Source organism: Oncorhynchus masou, chromosome 9, assembly GCF_036934945.1.
Source record: "Oncorhynchus masou masou isolate Uvic2021 chromosome 9, UVic_Omas_1.1, whole genome shotgun sequence".
Lineage (NCBI taxonomy): Eukaryota > Metazoa > Chordata > Actinopteri > Salmoniformes > Salmonidae > Oncorhynchus > Oncorhynchus masou.
Window position 1 is genome coordinate 77,304,031 of NC_088220.1, and position 17,648 is coordinate 77,321,678.

The following is a 17,648-nucleotide window of genomic DNA, read 5'->3' on the forward strand; positions in this document are numbered from 1 at the left end:
GAATGACACTCTGACACTTTTTTCCACCACAGTTCAGATTTCATTCACATTTGCATGTGTTTTCAGTCAAAAGCAAATCAAAACCCCCAGTGAAATGCATGAGATTCTCAGTGGGGTTAAAGAAAAGACACAATCATGGCAACTGACCTATGTTGGTCCTATTTACTGAGGGGAAACAATTATTCACAAGATGAAATCATATTTCAAAACATACCCAATGAAAATGCCAATAAAGTCATGGATCAGAGTGGTAATAGAGGACGACAGGCCAAAAAGCAGTTAAGGAGACATGAACAATCAATTCATGTTCAGTGACTGCCATTGTCAATAACCTCTGTGCAGCAAAACAAAGCCAACAGTAAATAAAGAGAGATGAACTGCTATTCTAATGGACTCCCTCCCTCTATGCACAACCCAGTAGTGGCCTGCAATTGGACAATGTTTAGTCGAAAGGTTGCGGGTGGAGTGGACTTATCAAATGAACATAATAAGGAGACAGAGGTCGACACCGAACCTTCATCTAATCTTCTTGGAGTTTGGAGGCAGTCATTTTCTCCAGTTATTGTCATTAACATAGCAGGGATCTAACTCACTTTGGCCTTCCCAATGTACACATGCTTATTTTACATAAATGCCTGACTGTAGCCTTAACAGATAGAGAGTTTGACCTCTGGAAGTTGTTGCAGTGACTATCTCAGTAGAACGTTACTGTCCAGTCCACACGGTACCGTGCTGAGAGGGCCTGATAACTATCTCAGTAGAACGTTACGGTCCAGTCCACACGGTACCATGCTGAGAGGGCCTGATAACTATCTCAGGAGAACATTACTGTCCAGTCCACACGGTACCGTGCTGAGAGGGCCTGATAACTATCTCAGTAGAACGTTACTGTCCAGTCCACACGGTACCGTGCGGAGAGGGCCTGATAACTATCTCAGTAGAACATTACTGTCCAGTCCACACGGTACCGTGCGGAGAGGGCCTGATAACTATCTCAGTAGAACGTTACTGTCCAGTCCACACGGTACCGTGCGGAGAGGGCCTGATAACTATCTCAGTAGAACGTTACGGTCCAGTCCACACGGTACCGTGCTGAGAGGGCCTGATAACTATCTCAGTAGAACGTTACTGTCCAGTCCACACGGTACCGTGCTGAGAGGGCCTGATAACTATCTCAGTAGAACGTTACGGTCCAGTCCACACGGTACCGTGCTGAGAGGGCCTGATAACTATCTCAGTAGAACGTTACTGTCCAGTCCACACGGTACCGTGCGGAGAGGGCCTGATAACTATCTCAGTAGAACGTTACGGTCCAGTCCACACGGTACCGTGCTGAGAGGGCCTGATAACTATCTCAGTAGAACGTTACTGTCCAGTCCACACGGTACCGTGCTGAGAGGGCCTGATAACTATCTCAGTAGAACGCGATGACCTTTCCCCAATCGAAAGCTGCACCAGTCACTGTGAAAAGGAGTCTAAATTAGACATTTTATGATATGGGAAAATGACTACCAGAATCCTTACAGCAATATTCAAGAACATAGCTATTCTACTGTGCCATGCAGTGATATCCAGGTAGATATACCTTGTGTCCTGACGGGCTCTGACATGGGGCTGGGGTCACTGAGGCCCTGGGTGTTGACCGCCCGTACCATGAACAGGTAGATGGTGTTGGGGCGCAGGCCTTTGACCGTGTACTGCGTGGTCTTCACGTGGTCCGCAACCGTCTGCCAACTGTTGCTCACCGACTGGCTGCAATGGGACAATGACAAGGCTATCACAAATGTGCTACCGCAATAATTAAGAAGCAATACAAAAGTGAAAAGAGGAAATCTCTCAACTAACCTGAAGGCTTCGATGACAAAAGAGGAGATGGGCGTGGCCCCAGCCAGGCCGGGTTGCCAAGACAATGAGACGCTGTTCTTGGTGACGTCAGTGACCTGGGGTTTGGAGGGAGGGCCAGGGAGCTCATTGTCATCCCGGTTCTTAATGACCATCACCCCAGCTTGGTCTGCAAGAGAAAGAGAACAGGATCTATTGTTAAATGGGAGGATGAAGAGGAATGGATAAAGAACTATTCCCAGAAAGGCATATGTATGAATACAGTATGTATGGTATAATGAGCATGTATGTGTGTTTACTACAAAACTAGGTGAAGACATGTTCACTGTGCCATACCTTTGACCTCCAGGAAGGCGCTCCATGATGTCTCTCCACTGGAGCTGGCAGCCACACAGGTGTAGATCCCAGAGTCAGAGAGCTGGGATAGAACGTATACATACAGCACATCAACCACCTGACCACAACCCACTTAGAAACATCTTCACAATGACTAGATATTAGTATGGATCTCCACAGCTGCTTGATCAGCTGATTATTCATGGGTCTAGTTGTTGTTCTAAATGCATTTGAGGGGTCCATCCCTGAGGTCACAACAGTGTGTGAGTGCCTTAAAGTGCTGACGCTAATTTCCTAATGAATTCCATTTTCTCCTCACCGTCCTCCATCACTTTACCCCCCCTCCCCCCCCCCCCTCCCCACCTCCTCGCCAATCGCAACAAAGGTGGGCTGATTCATTTAGGTTGGGCTGCTGAAGCCCCCTGGACCGATGACATCTGGCCTGTCTCTCCATCCTCTCCGTGACTCTTTAGTTGTTTGTTGGTTTTCTTTCCTCCATGTATGAAATAAAATGTCAGTGGTCAGCAGCTTTGTAAAGTGTAATGGGTATTCTGCAGGGGCCTCGGAGTGGGGAAAGGAGGATGTGAGGATTTTAAATTCAATCTACCTTAAATGTATAGAGTGTGTGTGTGTGTGTGTGTGTGTGTGTGTGTGTGTGTGTGTGTGTGTGTGTGTGTGTGTGTGTGTGTGTGTGTGTATGGGAGTTGTTTAACTCTTCACCCCTCCTCTACTCTGCAGCTGGAACCCGTCCAAACCTCTACAGCTGAGTCTTGTAAGAGCCGTCGTGTCACTAAGTGATAGTATAGAACAATTGATTAAAATCAATACCGCCCATTCATCTCTTTAAGGCAATATGATTCATCCTGTCCATCTAACTTCTACCTAACCACCGTTCTATTGAATTATACTAAGCTTGCACATCACGTTCAAGCATGCCTAAGCATGTACATCACACGCACACACACAAACACACACACACGCACGCACGCACACACACGCACACACACACACACACACGCGCACGCACACACACACACACGCACGCACACACCTCATACACCACATACACCACATACACTCTCTTGCACACAAACAGGACACACAGACAGAATAGTGTCTGCAGAATGAATAGAGCTATCATAAATAAGAGGATGTTGCAATGAACACTTTCAAGAGGGTCAGAGGGTATAGAGGGTACATAGGGTCAGAGGGTACATAGGGTCAGAGGGTACAGAGGGTCAGAGGGTACAGAGGGTACATAGGGTCAGAGGGTACAGAGGGTCAGAGGGTACAGAGGGTCAGAAGGTATAGAGGGTCAGAGGGTATAGCGGGTACATAGGGTCAGAGGGTACACAGGGTCAGAGGGTATAGAGGGTACATAGGGTCAGAGGGTACAGAGGGTCAGAGGGTACAGAGGGTACATATGGTCAGAGGGTACAGAGGGTACAGAGGGTCAGAGTACAGAGGGTCAGAGGGTATAGAGGGTACATAGGGTCAGAGGGTATAGAGGGTCAGAGGGTAAAGAGGGTCAGAGGGTATAGAGGGTCAGAGGGTATAGAGGGTCAGAGGGTATAGAGGGTACATAGGGTCAGAGGGTACAGTGGGTCAGAGGGTATAGAGGGTACATAGGGTCAGAGGGTACAGAGGGTCAGAGGGTATAGAGGGTACATATGGTCAGAGGGTACAGAGGGTCAGAGTACAGAGTGTCAGAGGGTATAGAGTGTACATAGGGTCAGAGGGTATAGAGGGTCATAGTGTCAGAGGGTATAGAGGGTACATAGGGTCAGAGGGTACAGAGGGTCATAGGGTCATTGATGTACATAGGGTCAGAGGGTACATAGGGTCATTGATGTACATAGGGTCAGAGGGTATAGAGGGTACAGAGGGTCAGAGGGTATAGAGGGTACATAGGGTCAGAGGGTACAGAGGGTCATAGGGTCATTGATGTACATAGGGTCAGAGGGTACAGAGGGTCATAGGGTCATTGATGTACACAGGGTCAGAGGGTACAGAGGGTACATAGGGTCAGAGGGTACAGAGGATCAGAAGGTACATAGGGTCAGAGGGTCAGAGGGTCAGAGGGTACAGACGGTCAGAAGGTACAGAGGGTCAGAAGGTACATAGGGTCAGAGGGTACAGAGGGTACATAGGGTCAGAGGGTACAGAGGGTCAGAAGGTACATAGGGTCAGAGGGTCAGAGGGTACAGACTGTCAGAAGGTACAGAGGGTACATAGGGTCAGAGGGTACAGAGGGTCATAGGGTCATTGATGTACATAGGGTCAGAGGGTACAGAGGGTACATAGGGTCAGAGGGTACAGAGGGTCAGAAGGTACATAGGGTCAGAGGGTCAGAGGGTACAGATGGTCAGAAGGTACATAGGGTCAGAGGGTACATAGGGTCAGAGGGTACATAGGGACAGAGGGTACATAGGGTCATAGGGTACATATGGTACATAGGGTCAGGGGGTACATAGGGTCATAGGGTACATAGGGCCAGAGGGTACAGAGGGTAATTTATGTACATATGGTCAGAGGGTACATAGGGTCAGAGGGTACATAGGGTCATAGGGTACATAGGGTCAGAGGGTACAGACGATCAGATGGTACAGAGGGTACATCGGGTCAGAGGGTACAGAGGGTCAGAGGGTACAGAGGTTACATAGGGTACATAGGGTCAGAGGGTAATACATGTACATAGGGTCAGAGGGTACATAGGGTCAGAGGGTACAGAGGGTCATAGATGTACATAGGGTCAGAGGGTACATAGGGTCAGAGGGTCATATGGAAGGAACAATATCAAATCAAATGTTATTGGTCACATACACATGTTTAGCAGATGTTATTGGTCACATACACATGTATGGCAGATGTTATTAGGTCACATACATACACATGTTTAGCAGATGTTATTGGTCACATACACATGTATAGCAGATGTTATTGGTCACATACACATGTTTAGCAGATGTTATTGCGAAATGCTTGTGTTTCTAGATCCGACATTGCAGTAATATCTAACATGTGATACAGTATCTAACAATTTCACAACAAATACCTAAAACACACAAATCTAAGTAAAGGAATGGAATAAGAATCTATAAATATATGGACGAGCAATGTCAGAGCGGCATAGACTAAGATACAGTAGATAGTATAGAATACAGTGAGATACAGCCTAATGACACACACAGAGGGGGAGAGAGGAGACAGTCTCAGGCAGAGTCTCAGACAGAGATCCATTAAGGGAATGGATGGAAACAGAGGGGTAGAGAACGAGCGCTGCAGACAAGGTTACCACAACAGTATGTAGCATATTTACACCCTCATCACATAAACCCCATTACTAGTGTACGTGTAGTTGTCTTTACGAGTGGGCTCCTGTGGTTCTCACCCTGAGGCTCCTCATCTGGAGGCTGCCCAGGTCCTGCAGGGACATGCGGGGATCCTTCCCCAGCAGACTGACCCCGTCCTTCAGCCAGCTGATAGAGGGGATGGGGTCTCCTGACGCCTGGCACTTCAGAAGGGCCACGCTGTCCACCCTCAGTGTCTGATTGGACGGTCCCCGACGGATGATGGGCGGTGGCCTGTCTGTCAGCACTGGGAAAAGATGAGAGACAGAGAGAGTTGGTCAGAAGAGCCACACAAGCCATTACAATATTAAAAGGACTACGATGGAGATGAAACGTTCCATATGCAGGTAGGATCTTCATTTGAGCCAGCTTTCCTCAGAAGGAAAATAATCCATCAGCAACAGACAACATTCACACCCAGGAGTCTGTGATGGCGTACGGTGACAAGGGCCTGTTGACTCAGGGTGGTAAGGATAAATACTCCATCACGTTCAGTGGGGAACACTATCAGAGGCCCCCACTGGCACCCAGACCTGAAACCACCGCCACTCCCCAGAGAGTAGCACCCCCGGAAATGATCCAAATGAGTCAGAACTGCAAAAACCACTGTGAGGAAAATAACATGTTTTGTTCATTTCAATGCTAATGTTAAATGCTGTTTGAATGAATATATACATTTGTAATGTGTTGGATGTGCCTGTGGGTTGTACTGTGAAATAGTGTATAAGTCAGAGGTGCTGTATCTGTGAGTTACAGTTACCGTGCCCTGGCAGTTTCTGTGTCAGCTGTGGTGAATAATGTGGAGTCCCCTGGCATCACACATTAATTAACAGGAAGGATTAATGATGTCAGACCTGCAGGGGCCAATTAGACAGTCAACATCGCTAACCTTTCAACACATTATCTCTCTGTCTCTCTCTCTCTCTTTCTCTCTCTCTCTCTCTCTCTCTCTCTCCCTCTCTCTCTTTACAATCTTTCTCTTTCTCTCCAGCAGGGAAGTCAGAAGGATGGAAGGAAGACACATGCCTGCCTTGGTATGGCAGAACCATGGCTTTAGCTGAGAGAAAAATGGATAGAAGGTGAATCTACACCATATGGGCCCTGCTGAATTCATCATTGAATCTATTTCAGTGGTAATACTACAACCACCACAATGGAATGCTTTTATCAGAAAATCTGGAGGTTAAATACATCAACCAGGATTACCGTGTGCCTAACCCACAGATAGCATTAAAAACAGCACTACCTGTCTGTCCAAGGTCTCACTGTTAGATCTAACTTCCCAATGAACTCACTGAGGGAGTTATCTGCTTGTCATGGTTATCCCTTGGCATGATTCTCAGACACTGAAACACACCTGGAAGGGTTCTGTTATGTGTCTTAATGATCCCTCAGCTCTGAGTAATGACTCCACAGCATTACATGTTAGGATATTATGACAGAAAGTATGATAAAACCCTGGGTGAGTTTGGCTTGGTTTGGTCCGGCAGGGAGGGGATGACGAGGGTGGTGGATGGAGGGCGTGATGGATGGAGGGCGTGATGGATGGATGGCGTGGTGGATGGATGGCATGATTCTCAGACACTGAAACACACCTGGAAGGGTTCTGTTATGTGTCTTAATGATCCCCTCAGCTCTGAGTAATGACTCCACAGCATTACATGTTAGGATATTATGACAGAAAGTATGATAAAACCCTGGGTGAGTTTGGCTTGGTTTGGTCCGGCAGGGAGGGGATGACGAGGGTGGTGGATGGATGGCGTGATGGATGGATGGCGTGATGGATGGATGGCGTGGTGGATGGATGGCGTGGTGGATGGATGGCGTGGTGGATGGATGGCGTGGTGGATGGATGGCGTGGTGGATGGATGGCATGATGGATGGAGGTGGGGGAGGGTGATGAGGCGGGGGGGGGGGCTAGGGCCTTGACTGTTTGCATCAGGAATTTCTCATTACATATCTCCTTGAACCCAGCGAGCTCTGCTGGCCCCTCAGGACACTAAATCACCTGCTCCCAGCGGCAAGGTGTGACCATGACCTTTGCCCCAGCCAGCCCTCCTCTCCTCCTGTCCTCCTCCTCAGCCTTCCTAACACCCAGCTCCCTCACACGTTCCTCATCTTACACAGTCCAGCCATAAGCTGCGTTACCTGATACGAGTTACACACAGGAATAGAAAGACAGACACACATGCACTACAATTAATGCACCACACACCCTTAGAATACAGTATGTGTTGGTGCACGCAGCCATAGATCCCTGACCAGACAGTTCAGACACTGTAAATCTTAGACAATGGAACATGAGTTGAGTAAGGTGTCTTGAGGTTATGAGATCTAAAACCCTTGGCATTTTAAGGCAGGTCACCGTGATACATTGGGGCGGCAGTGTAGCCTAGTGGTTAGAGCATTGGACTAGTAACTGAAAGGTTGCAAGTTCAAATCCCCGAGCTGACAAAGTCCAAAATCTGTCGTTCAGCCCCTGAACAGGCAGTTAACCCACTGTTCCCAGGCCGTCATTGAAAATAAGAATTTGTTCTTAACTGACTTGCCTAGTTAAATAAAGGTAAAAAAAAAAAAAAAATACAAGTCAGTATTCAATATCCATCATTGTCTGAGGACATCGTCAGGGGCAACAGTGAGCTCTGTTACCTTCAAGTAGGTTTGGGTTTTGATAGGGCATTGTGGAAATGGATGGTGGATGGGTGTAAGCATCTGACTCTGATTCAAAATTAATAGAAAGTTCTTTTGCTATTTTTATTTAAGCCTACCCCAAACCTTAACCCTAACCTGAAGCATTCAGAGTTAATGGCTAACCTTAACCCTTACCTGAACCATTCAGATTTAATGGCTAACCTTAACCCTAACCTGAACCATTCAGAGTTAATGGCTAACCTTAACCCTTACCTGAAGCATTCAGAATGAATGGCTAACCTTAACCCTTACCTGAACCATTCAGAGTTAATGGCTAACCTTAACCCTTACCTGAACCATTCAGAATGAATGGCTAACCTTAACCCTTACCTGAACCATTCAGAGTTAATGGCTAACCTTAACCCTAACCTGAAGCATTCAGAATGAATGGCTAACCTAAACCCTTACCTGAACCATTCAGAATGAATGGCTAACCTTAACCCTTACCTGAACCATTCAGAATGAATGGCTAACCTTAACCCTTACCTGAACCATTCAGAATGAATGGCTAACCTTAACCCTTACCTGAACCATTCAGAATGAATGGCTAACCTAACCCTTACCTGAACCATTCAGAATGAATGGCTAACCTTAACCCTTACCTGAACCATTCAGAATGAATGGCTAACCTTAACCCTTACCTGAACCATTCAGAGTTAATGGCTAACCTTAACCCTAACCTGAAGCATTCAGAATGAATGGCTAACCTTAACCCTAACCTGAACCATTCAGAATGAATGGCTAACCTTAACCCTTACCTGAACCATTCAGAATGAATGGCTAACCTTAACCCTTACCTGAACCATTCAGAGTTAATGGCTAACCTTAACCCTTACCTGAACCATTCAGAGTTAATGGCTAACCTTAACCCTAACCTGAAGCATTCAGAATGAATGGCTAACCTTAACCCTAACCTGAACCATTCAGAGTTAATGGCTAACCTTAACCCTAACCTGAAGCATTCAGAATGAATGGCTAACCTTAACCCTAACCTGAACCATTCAGAATGAATGGCTAACCTTAACCCTTACCTGAACCATTCAGAATGAATGGCTAACCTTAACCCTTACCTGAACCATTCAGAGTTAATGGCTAACCTTAACCCTAACCTGAAGCATTCAGAATGAATGGCTAACCTTAACCCTAACCTGAACCATTCAGAATGAATGGCTAACCTTAACCCTTACCTGAACCATTCAGAATGAATGGCTAACCTTAACCCTAACCTGAACCATTCAGAATGAATGGCTAACCTTAACTCTAACCTGAACCATTCAGAGTTAATGGCTAACCTTAACCCTAACCTGAACCATTCAGAGTTAATGGCTAACCTTAACCCTTACCTGAACCATTCAGAATGAATGGCTAACCTTAACCTGAACCATTCAGAATGAATGGCTAACCTTAACCCTTACCTGAACCATTCAGAGTTAATGGCTAACCTTAACCCTAACCTGAAGCATTCAGAATGAATGGCTAACCTTAACCCTAACCTGAAGCATTCAGAATGAATGGCTAACCTAAACCCTTACCTGAACCATTCAGAATGAATGGCTAACCTTAACCCTTACCTGAACCATTCAGAGTTAATGGCTAACCTTAACCCTAACCTGAAGCATTCAGAATGAATGGCTAACCTAAACCCTTACCTGAACCATTCAGAATGAATGGCTAACCTTAACCCTTACCTGAACCATTCAGATTGAATGGCTAACCTTAACCCTAACCTGAAGCATTCACATTTACATTTACATTTAAGTCATTTAGCAGACGCTCTTATCCAGAGCGACTTACAAATTGGTATAGAATGAATGGCTAACCTTAACCCTTACCTGAACCATTCAGAATGAATGGCTAACCTTAACCCTAACCTGAACCATTCAGAATGAATGGCTAACCTTAACCCTAACCTGAAACATTCAGAATGAATGGCTAACCTTAACCCTAACCTGAACCATTCAGAATGAATGGCTAACCTTAACCCTTACCTGAACCATTCAGAATAAATGGCTAACCTTAACCCTAACCTGAACCATTCAGAATGAATGGCTAACCTTAACCCTTACCTGAACCATTCAGAGTTAATGGCTAACCTTAACCCTAACCTGAACCATTCAGAATGAATGGCTAACCTTAACCCTAACCTGAACCATTCAGAATGAATGGCTAACCTTAACCCTTACCTGAAACATTCAGAATGAATGGCTAACCTTAACCCTTACCTGAAACATTCAGAATGAATGGCTAACCTCAACCTAACCTGAACCATTCAGAGTTAATGGCTAACCTTAACCCTTACCTGAACCATTCAGAATGAATGGCTAACCTTAACCCTAACCTGAACCATTCAGAGTTAATGGCTAACCTTAACCCTTACCTGAAACATTCAGAATGAATGGCTAACCTTAACCCTAACCTGAACCATTCAGAGTTAATGGCTAACCTTAACCCTTACCTGAAACATTCAGAATGAATGGCTAACCTTAACCCTAACCTGAACCATTCAGAATGAATGGCTAACCTTAACCCTAACCTGAACCATTCAGAATGAATGGCTAACCTTAACCATTCAGAATGAATGGCTAACGTTAACCCTAACATGAACCATTCAGAATGAATGGCTAACGTTAACCCTAACATGAACCATTCAGAATGAATGGCTAACGTTAACCCTAACATGAACCATTCCGAATGAATGGCTAACGTTAACCCTAACCTGAACCATTCAGAATGAATGGCTAACCTTAACTCTAACCTGAACCATTCAGATTTAATGGCTAAACTTAACACCAACCTGAACCATTCAGAGTTAATGGCTAACCCTAACCTGAACCATTCAGAATGAATGGCTAACCTTAACCCTTACCTGAAGCATTCAGAATGAATGGCTAACCTTAACCCTAACCTGAAGCATTCAGAATGAATGGCTAACCTTAACCCTAACCTGAAGCATTCAGAATGAATGGCTAACCTTAACCCTAACCTGAACCATTCAGATTTAATGGCTAACCTTAACCCTAACCTGAAGCATTCAGAATGAATGGCTAACCTTAACCCTAACCTGAAGCATTCAGAATGAATGGCTAACCTTAACCCTTACCTGAACCATTCAGAATGAATGGCTAACCTTAAACCTTACCTGAACCATTCAGAGTTAATGGCTAACCTTAACCCTAACCTGAAGCATTCAGAATGAATGGCTAACCTTAACCCTAACCTGAACCATTCAGATTTAATGGCTAACCTTAACCCTAACCTGAAGCATTCAGAATGAATGGCTAACCTTAACCCTTACCTGAACCATTCAGAATGAATGGCTAACCTTAACCCTAACCTGAACCATTCAGATTTAATGGCTAACCTTAACCCTAACCTGAACCATTCAGAGTTAATGGCTAACCTTAACCCTTACCTGAACCATTCAGAATGAATGGCTAACCTTAACCCTTACCTGAACCATTCAGAATGAATGGCTAACCTTAACCCTTACCTGAACCATTCAGAATTAATGGCTAATGTTAACCCTTACCTGAACCATTCAGAGTTAATGGCTAACCTTAAGAGTTTTGAGTTAATGCCTAAACTTGACATTAAGCATTTTGAAATGTAACGTTTGGAACAACTTCAAAATTTGACGTTTGACAAACATGGATGAACGTTTAATTCTAATTTTATTTTGAATAAAGAATTCCCTTCACTTAAAAAATGGTGTATTTACATTTTTCCCCAGGCTGATCCTTCACAGGGGATCTGAAAGCTCGTCAATCTATTTACCCATCTCCACAGCAGAACAGACTAGAGGCAGTGGGACTGAGCAGGCCCTCATAAGTCATCCTGCAGACATGCTAACTGTTGTCACTCACTCACTCAATCACTCAGTCCTTGACTCACTGACTCCCTCAGCCAGATGCTGCTGATCATTCTACTGAGAGACTCAAGGGCAATGCTTTATTCCCTCTCCGGCTAAACTTGAACAAGTATTTCATTCAATTGTATCGTGACAAAAAAAACACATTTATGGGGAAGTATCATTTCTAGATATTTCTCAGACAAAAAAAGCTGAATTTAATTCCTGTACGTGGCAAAATACTCCTCCTTTTACACTACGTTTCCCCCAGTACTTAAGGCCAAAATCCACAGAGAGTCAACCGGGCAAGGCATGTACTCTGATTAATTCACTACAAATTAAAGAACACTTCTCTTACTGCTCATTCATGTGTGTACATGAACTATTTAGTGTACAGTGAAGGCTGTGTGTGTCTGTGTGAATTATGTGTCTGCACGAGTATGGGTGTGTGTGTGTGTGTGTTGATAGCATAGCAGAGTGTGTATGCATGCAGCATTAATGAGTGGTGCTCTAGCACGTTGGCATCGGGGTGGGTATGCGGCAGGCCTCACCATCTGTGACCTCCAGTTGGGCCTTGGCGAGGATGCTGCCAGCCACGGTCAGGGCCTGGCAGATGTAGTAGCCTGCGTCGGCCCGCTGCACGGCCGAGATGGTCAGGCCTCCTCTGGAGGACACAGAGAAGCGACTGTTGGGCTGCTGGGGCTGGTTGGGAAACAGCAGGTTCTGCAGGAAGAGAGGAAGCAGGCCAATTAGTAGATGGACATGGACTCATTACAGCCAGGAACACATCCAACTGACACACTCACGTAGCGCCATCACTCTGGTTTAGACATACACACGGCCAGTTAACAGAGCCATTCCATCCATTACCTGGTTAAGGAATTACACACAACTATCACATCTGATAGCTTGGCTACACATAATGGATGGCATGTATTCTCCCAGCCAGCCATGTCAGAGGCTCCAGAGAGCTGGAGGGAACACAGTCTGAGCCTCTCTGTCTACTCTTGTTTCATTCTGCTTTGCTTCTCATAATTGCTATGGGGTTGCTTTGTTTACACAGAGTCTCCCCCGGCTACCCACTCAGACCACAGCCCACAGCCCCCGGCCCCCAGCCCCCAGCCCCCGGCCCCCAGCCCACAGCCCCCATCCCCGGCCCACAGCCCCGGCCCACAGCCCCCATCCCCGGCCCACAGCCCCGGCCCACAGCCCACAGCCCCGGCCCACAGCCCCCATTCCCGGCCCACAGCCCCGGCCCACAGCCCACAGCCCCGGCCCACAGCCCCGGCCCACAGCCCACAGCCCCGGCCCACAGCCCACAGCCCCCATCCCCGGCCCACAGCCCCGGCCCACAGCCCACAGCCCACAGCCCCGGCCCACAGCCCACAGCCCCCATCCCCGGCCCACAGCCCCGGTCCACAGCCCCGGCCCACAGCCCCGGCCCACAGCCCCGGTCCACAGCCCCGGCCCACAGCCCCGGCCCACAGCCCCGGCCCACAGCCCCGGTACACAGCCCCCAGCCCCGGCCCACAGCACATCCCATAGAACTTCAGGTTCTATTGAATGAGTTCATAGCAGAGGAAGAAGGAGGGAGTGTTGCAGGTCTGAATCATACAGAAAACATCTGATTGGCTGGGTTATTTAGTGAGAGGTGACGATGGGGATAGAGAAGGTATGAAGCATCAATAAACCAAGAGGCAAAGAGAGGGAAGCTAGAGTTGTGATTGGGGTGCAGTCACAAAACATGGGGGTCTATTTACTGAGAGGGTACTGGTGTAAATGAATGTTGGTCTTTGTATGTTCATGTTCAGTTTGCTCTGTTGCAGTGAGTCAGATAGTATTCATCACTTATTTTGATGTGAGAATGTGTTCAGCATCGGTGTGAGTGGAAGTATACAGTGTGTGTGTGTTGCATGCAAATGTGCATTTCACCCCATCCAAATCCCTGAGTGGCACTTTGCTGTAATTGTCTGGCCCCAGGCTCAGGGTGTGTGTGTGTGTGTGTGTATGGTGTGTGTGTGTGTGTGTGTGTGTGTGTGTGTGTGTGTGTGTGTGTGTGTGTGTGTGTGTGTGTGTGTGTGTGTGTGTGTGTGTGTGTGACTCTCAGCCAGAACAAAATCATATCTCCGGTTCATCTACAGGTCCTGGCAGGCTCCTAATTACTGCTGTTGTTATTGTGTGGACTGTGAGGACCTCCAACTATGTGAAGGGCTATCTGCTCTGCTCTGTGTGAGGCATAGTATCACTGTCAGCAGCACGGTGTCATGGGAACTGGTTACCTCCTCACTCGCCGCACAAAGGTGTATCTGGTGTGGTGTTTGTGTGTGCCAGAGATACTGATGGGAGATAGCGTATATTTCTGTGTGTGTGTGTGTGTGTGTGTGTGTGTGTGTGTGTGTGTGTGTGTGTGTGTGTGTGTGTGTGTGTGTGTGTGTGTGTTCGTGTGTGTCACTGAGAGAGAACTGGGGAGCTGAGTGTCACACAGACTGACATCATAGACACAGCAGGGTCGTCCCCACACAGCCAATGGCATGGTTACTATCCAATCTAAGTGGTGTGTGTGCTGATAACACTAGACAGTACAGTAACACAGTAATAACTTATAGTCATAAATAAAGCATGGTGGGCACACACTGGATGAGAAAACACTGAATATTCTTGTAAATGCAGAGATATGAAGATTGGACCAAGCTGTTTTACAGGTCCTTACAGTACAGGTCCAGTGGTAGAAGACTGGACCAAGCTGTTTTACAGGTCCTTACAGTATAGGTCCAGTGGTAGAAGACTGGACCAAGCTGTTTTCCTGACCATATTTTTCCTGGGCAGGTTGGGTGTTCAGGAAAAGCTCCTGGCTCTGCTATGGGTCATTAAGAGGTGTTTATATGCTCTTCTTACCTGGCTACCCTCCTTCTGCCAGAAGACTGCAGGCTGGGGGTTGCCCTTGGTCTCACAGGGGAAGGTGGCGGTGCGACCCTGGGCCACGATCTGGTCCCGCGGCCTGATGATAAACTGGGGTGCAGCTGGGGTCAAAGGGCAGAAACACTAGGGTTAGAACTCAGAGTTACACAGAGGTAAAGCATTGAAGCAAAGGTACCGTCAGGCATCACAAGGACAAATCTAAATAGGCATGTCCTACAATCTTAGAAAAAAGGGCTCCAAAGGGGTTCTTTGGAAGTTCCCATAGGAGAACCCTTCCATGTAGAACACTTTTTGGTTCAAGGTAGCTATTTTGGGTTCCCTGTAGAACCCTCTGTGGAAATGGTTCTACATGGAACCCACAAATATTCTACCTGGAACCGAAGGGTTCTACTTGGAACCAAAAATGGTTCTTCAAAGGTTGGGTTCTCTATGGGGACAGCCAAAACAACCTTTTAGGTTCTAGATAGCACCTTTTTTTCTAAGAGTGTGTAGAGCTTCCATGCAGCGTGTTCCTTCCATTGATCGCTATGGTATTGGACGCCATGGTAACCACTCAAGGCCATTCATTGAGGCTGGAGCTGAATGAATGACTGTTGTCAGTGTTCACAAACAGCAGCAGTGTGTCGGTGACAATGGCATCAGGAGAGTTAGTTAGACATAATGTAGCTAGGCTACACAGAGAAAGACACAGAGAAAACCTTGTGATGATATAATTAAATAAATGGATAGAACCCAGCTAACAGCTAACAGCTAAAGGCTAACTCTCTCATGGGTCCCTCGGGGGGAGGACAGAGCCCTTACCCCCTCTCTCACCCACCACCCAACACTACAGTCCTCACTCCCTCACTCTATCCCACCACTCACCACCTTCATTACTCAACTGGACCCTGTAGAAGCCAATTAAACAATTGATCGACGAAATATACTCAAGGAGCCAGCAGGGAGATCTCACATGTGGGATGTCTCATTCCATTCACTCAGTTTGCGGGCCACCTTAATGTGTTCTAATGCAACATAAACAAGCATGTCCTCGCCAAACTTTAGAACACTTGGCAAATCCCAGAGACACATCCTCTCTGTCCTACACTAATAAACAGCTAGAGGAGTGATTGGTTGGGATACACTGCGTTGTGTTCCAGGATACACACTGACATATACAGAACAGGACGGCTTTTCTCTCTGTCTTCTGGTCGTCATTAAAGGTTTATTAACCATTTCAATAACCGTGTGATTTCCCCAATTAGGCATTACTCCCTCATTATCAAAAAACACCTTTACTGTTGATCTTCCAATCAATTAGGCATTACTCCCTCATTATCAAAAACACCTTTACTGTTGATCTTCCAATCAATTAGGCATTACTCCGCATTATCAAAAACACCTTTACTGTTGATCTTCAGGTCAATTAGGCATTACTCCCTCATTATCAAAAACACTTTAACTGTTGATCTTCCAATCAATTAGGCATTACTCCCTCATTATCAAAAACACTTTTACTGTTGATCTTCCAATCAATTAGGCATTACTCCCTTATTATCAAAAACACTTTTACTGTTGATCTTCCAATCAATTAGGCATTACTCCATCATTATCAAAAACACTTTTACTGTTGATCTTCCAATCAATTAGGCATTACTCCCTCATTATCAAAAACACTTTTACTGTTGATCTTCCAATCAATTAGGCATTACTCCATCATTATCAAAAACACTTTTACTGTTGATCTTCCAATCAATTAGGCATTACTCCCTCATTATCAAAAACACTTTCACTGTTGATCTTCCAATCAATTAGGCATTACTCCCTCATTATCAAAAACACTTTTACTATTGATCTTCCAATCAATTAGACATTACTCTCTCATTATCAAAAACACTTTTACTGTTGATCTTCCAATCAATTAGGCATTACTCCCTCATTATCACAAACACTTTTACTGTTGATCTTCCAATCAATTAGGCATTACTCCCTCATTATCAAAAACACTTTTACTGTTGATCTTCCAATCAATTAGGCATTACTCCCTCATTATCAAAAACACTTTTACTGTTGATCTTCCAATCAATTAGGCATTACTCCCTCATTATCACAAACACTTTTACTGTTGATCTTCCAATCAATTAGGCATTACTCCCTCATTATCACAAACACTTTTACTGTTGATCTTCCAATCAATTAGACATTACTCCCTCATTATCAAAAACACTTTTACTGTTGATCTTCCAATCAATTAGACATTACTCCCTCATTATCACAAACACTTTTACTGTTGATCTTCCAATCAATTAGGCATTACTCCCTCATTATCAAAAACACTTTAACTGTTGATCTTCCAATCAAGATAATTTTCACACTTCAAGATTCCTTCATGTAATACATTTGGTTTCATGACAAAAGATTCTCATCTAATGACCAAAGTGTAATGGCTGACCATACATCTTATCTAATGTGGGCTGTTGACCTCTCCTGGTTGGGTTTATCAGTGTTAACCAGGCTCTAGGCCCAACACTAGGTTGGCCTGTGATGGTGGTGAGATTTTAGATCGTACACTCCTAAAACGTTCTTCATAGTCAGAACGGAGAGGACATTTAAATCAACCAATTATTGACACCAATCCCAAAACGTCAGTCAAATATAACCCAGAGATGGCACCAGAAATCAAA

General features: G+C 45.6%; 1 protein-coding gene across 1 annotated transcript in view; it reads right to left on the reverse strand.

The window, feature by feature from the left end:
• The window catches only part of LOC135546641 (roundabout homolog 2-like), a 651,734-nt gene that overhangs the window by 76,860 nt on the left and 557,226 nt on the right, over positions 1-17,648 (reverse strand). Inside the window, 6 exon segments of the mRNA XM_064975230.1 lie at positions 1,586-1,752; positions 1,846-2,011; positions 2,179-2,260; positions 5,570-5,775; positions 12,618-12,789; positions 14,962-15,086. Of these exon segments, the coding sequence (XP_064831302.1) occupies positions 1,586-1,752; positions 1,846-2,011; positions 2,179-2,260; positions 5,570-5,775; positions 12,618-12,789; positions 14,962-15,086 (918 nt within the window).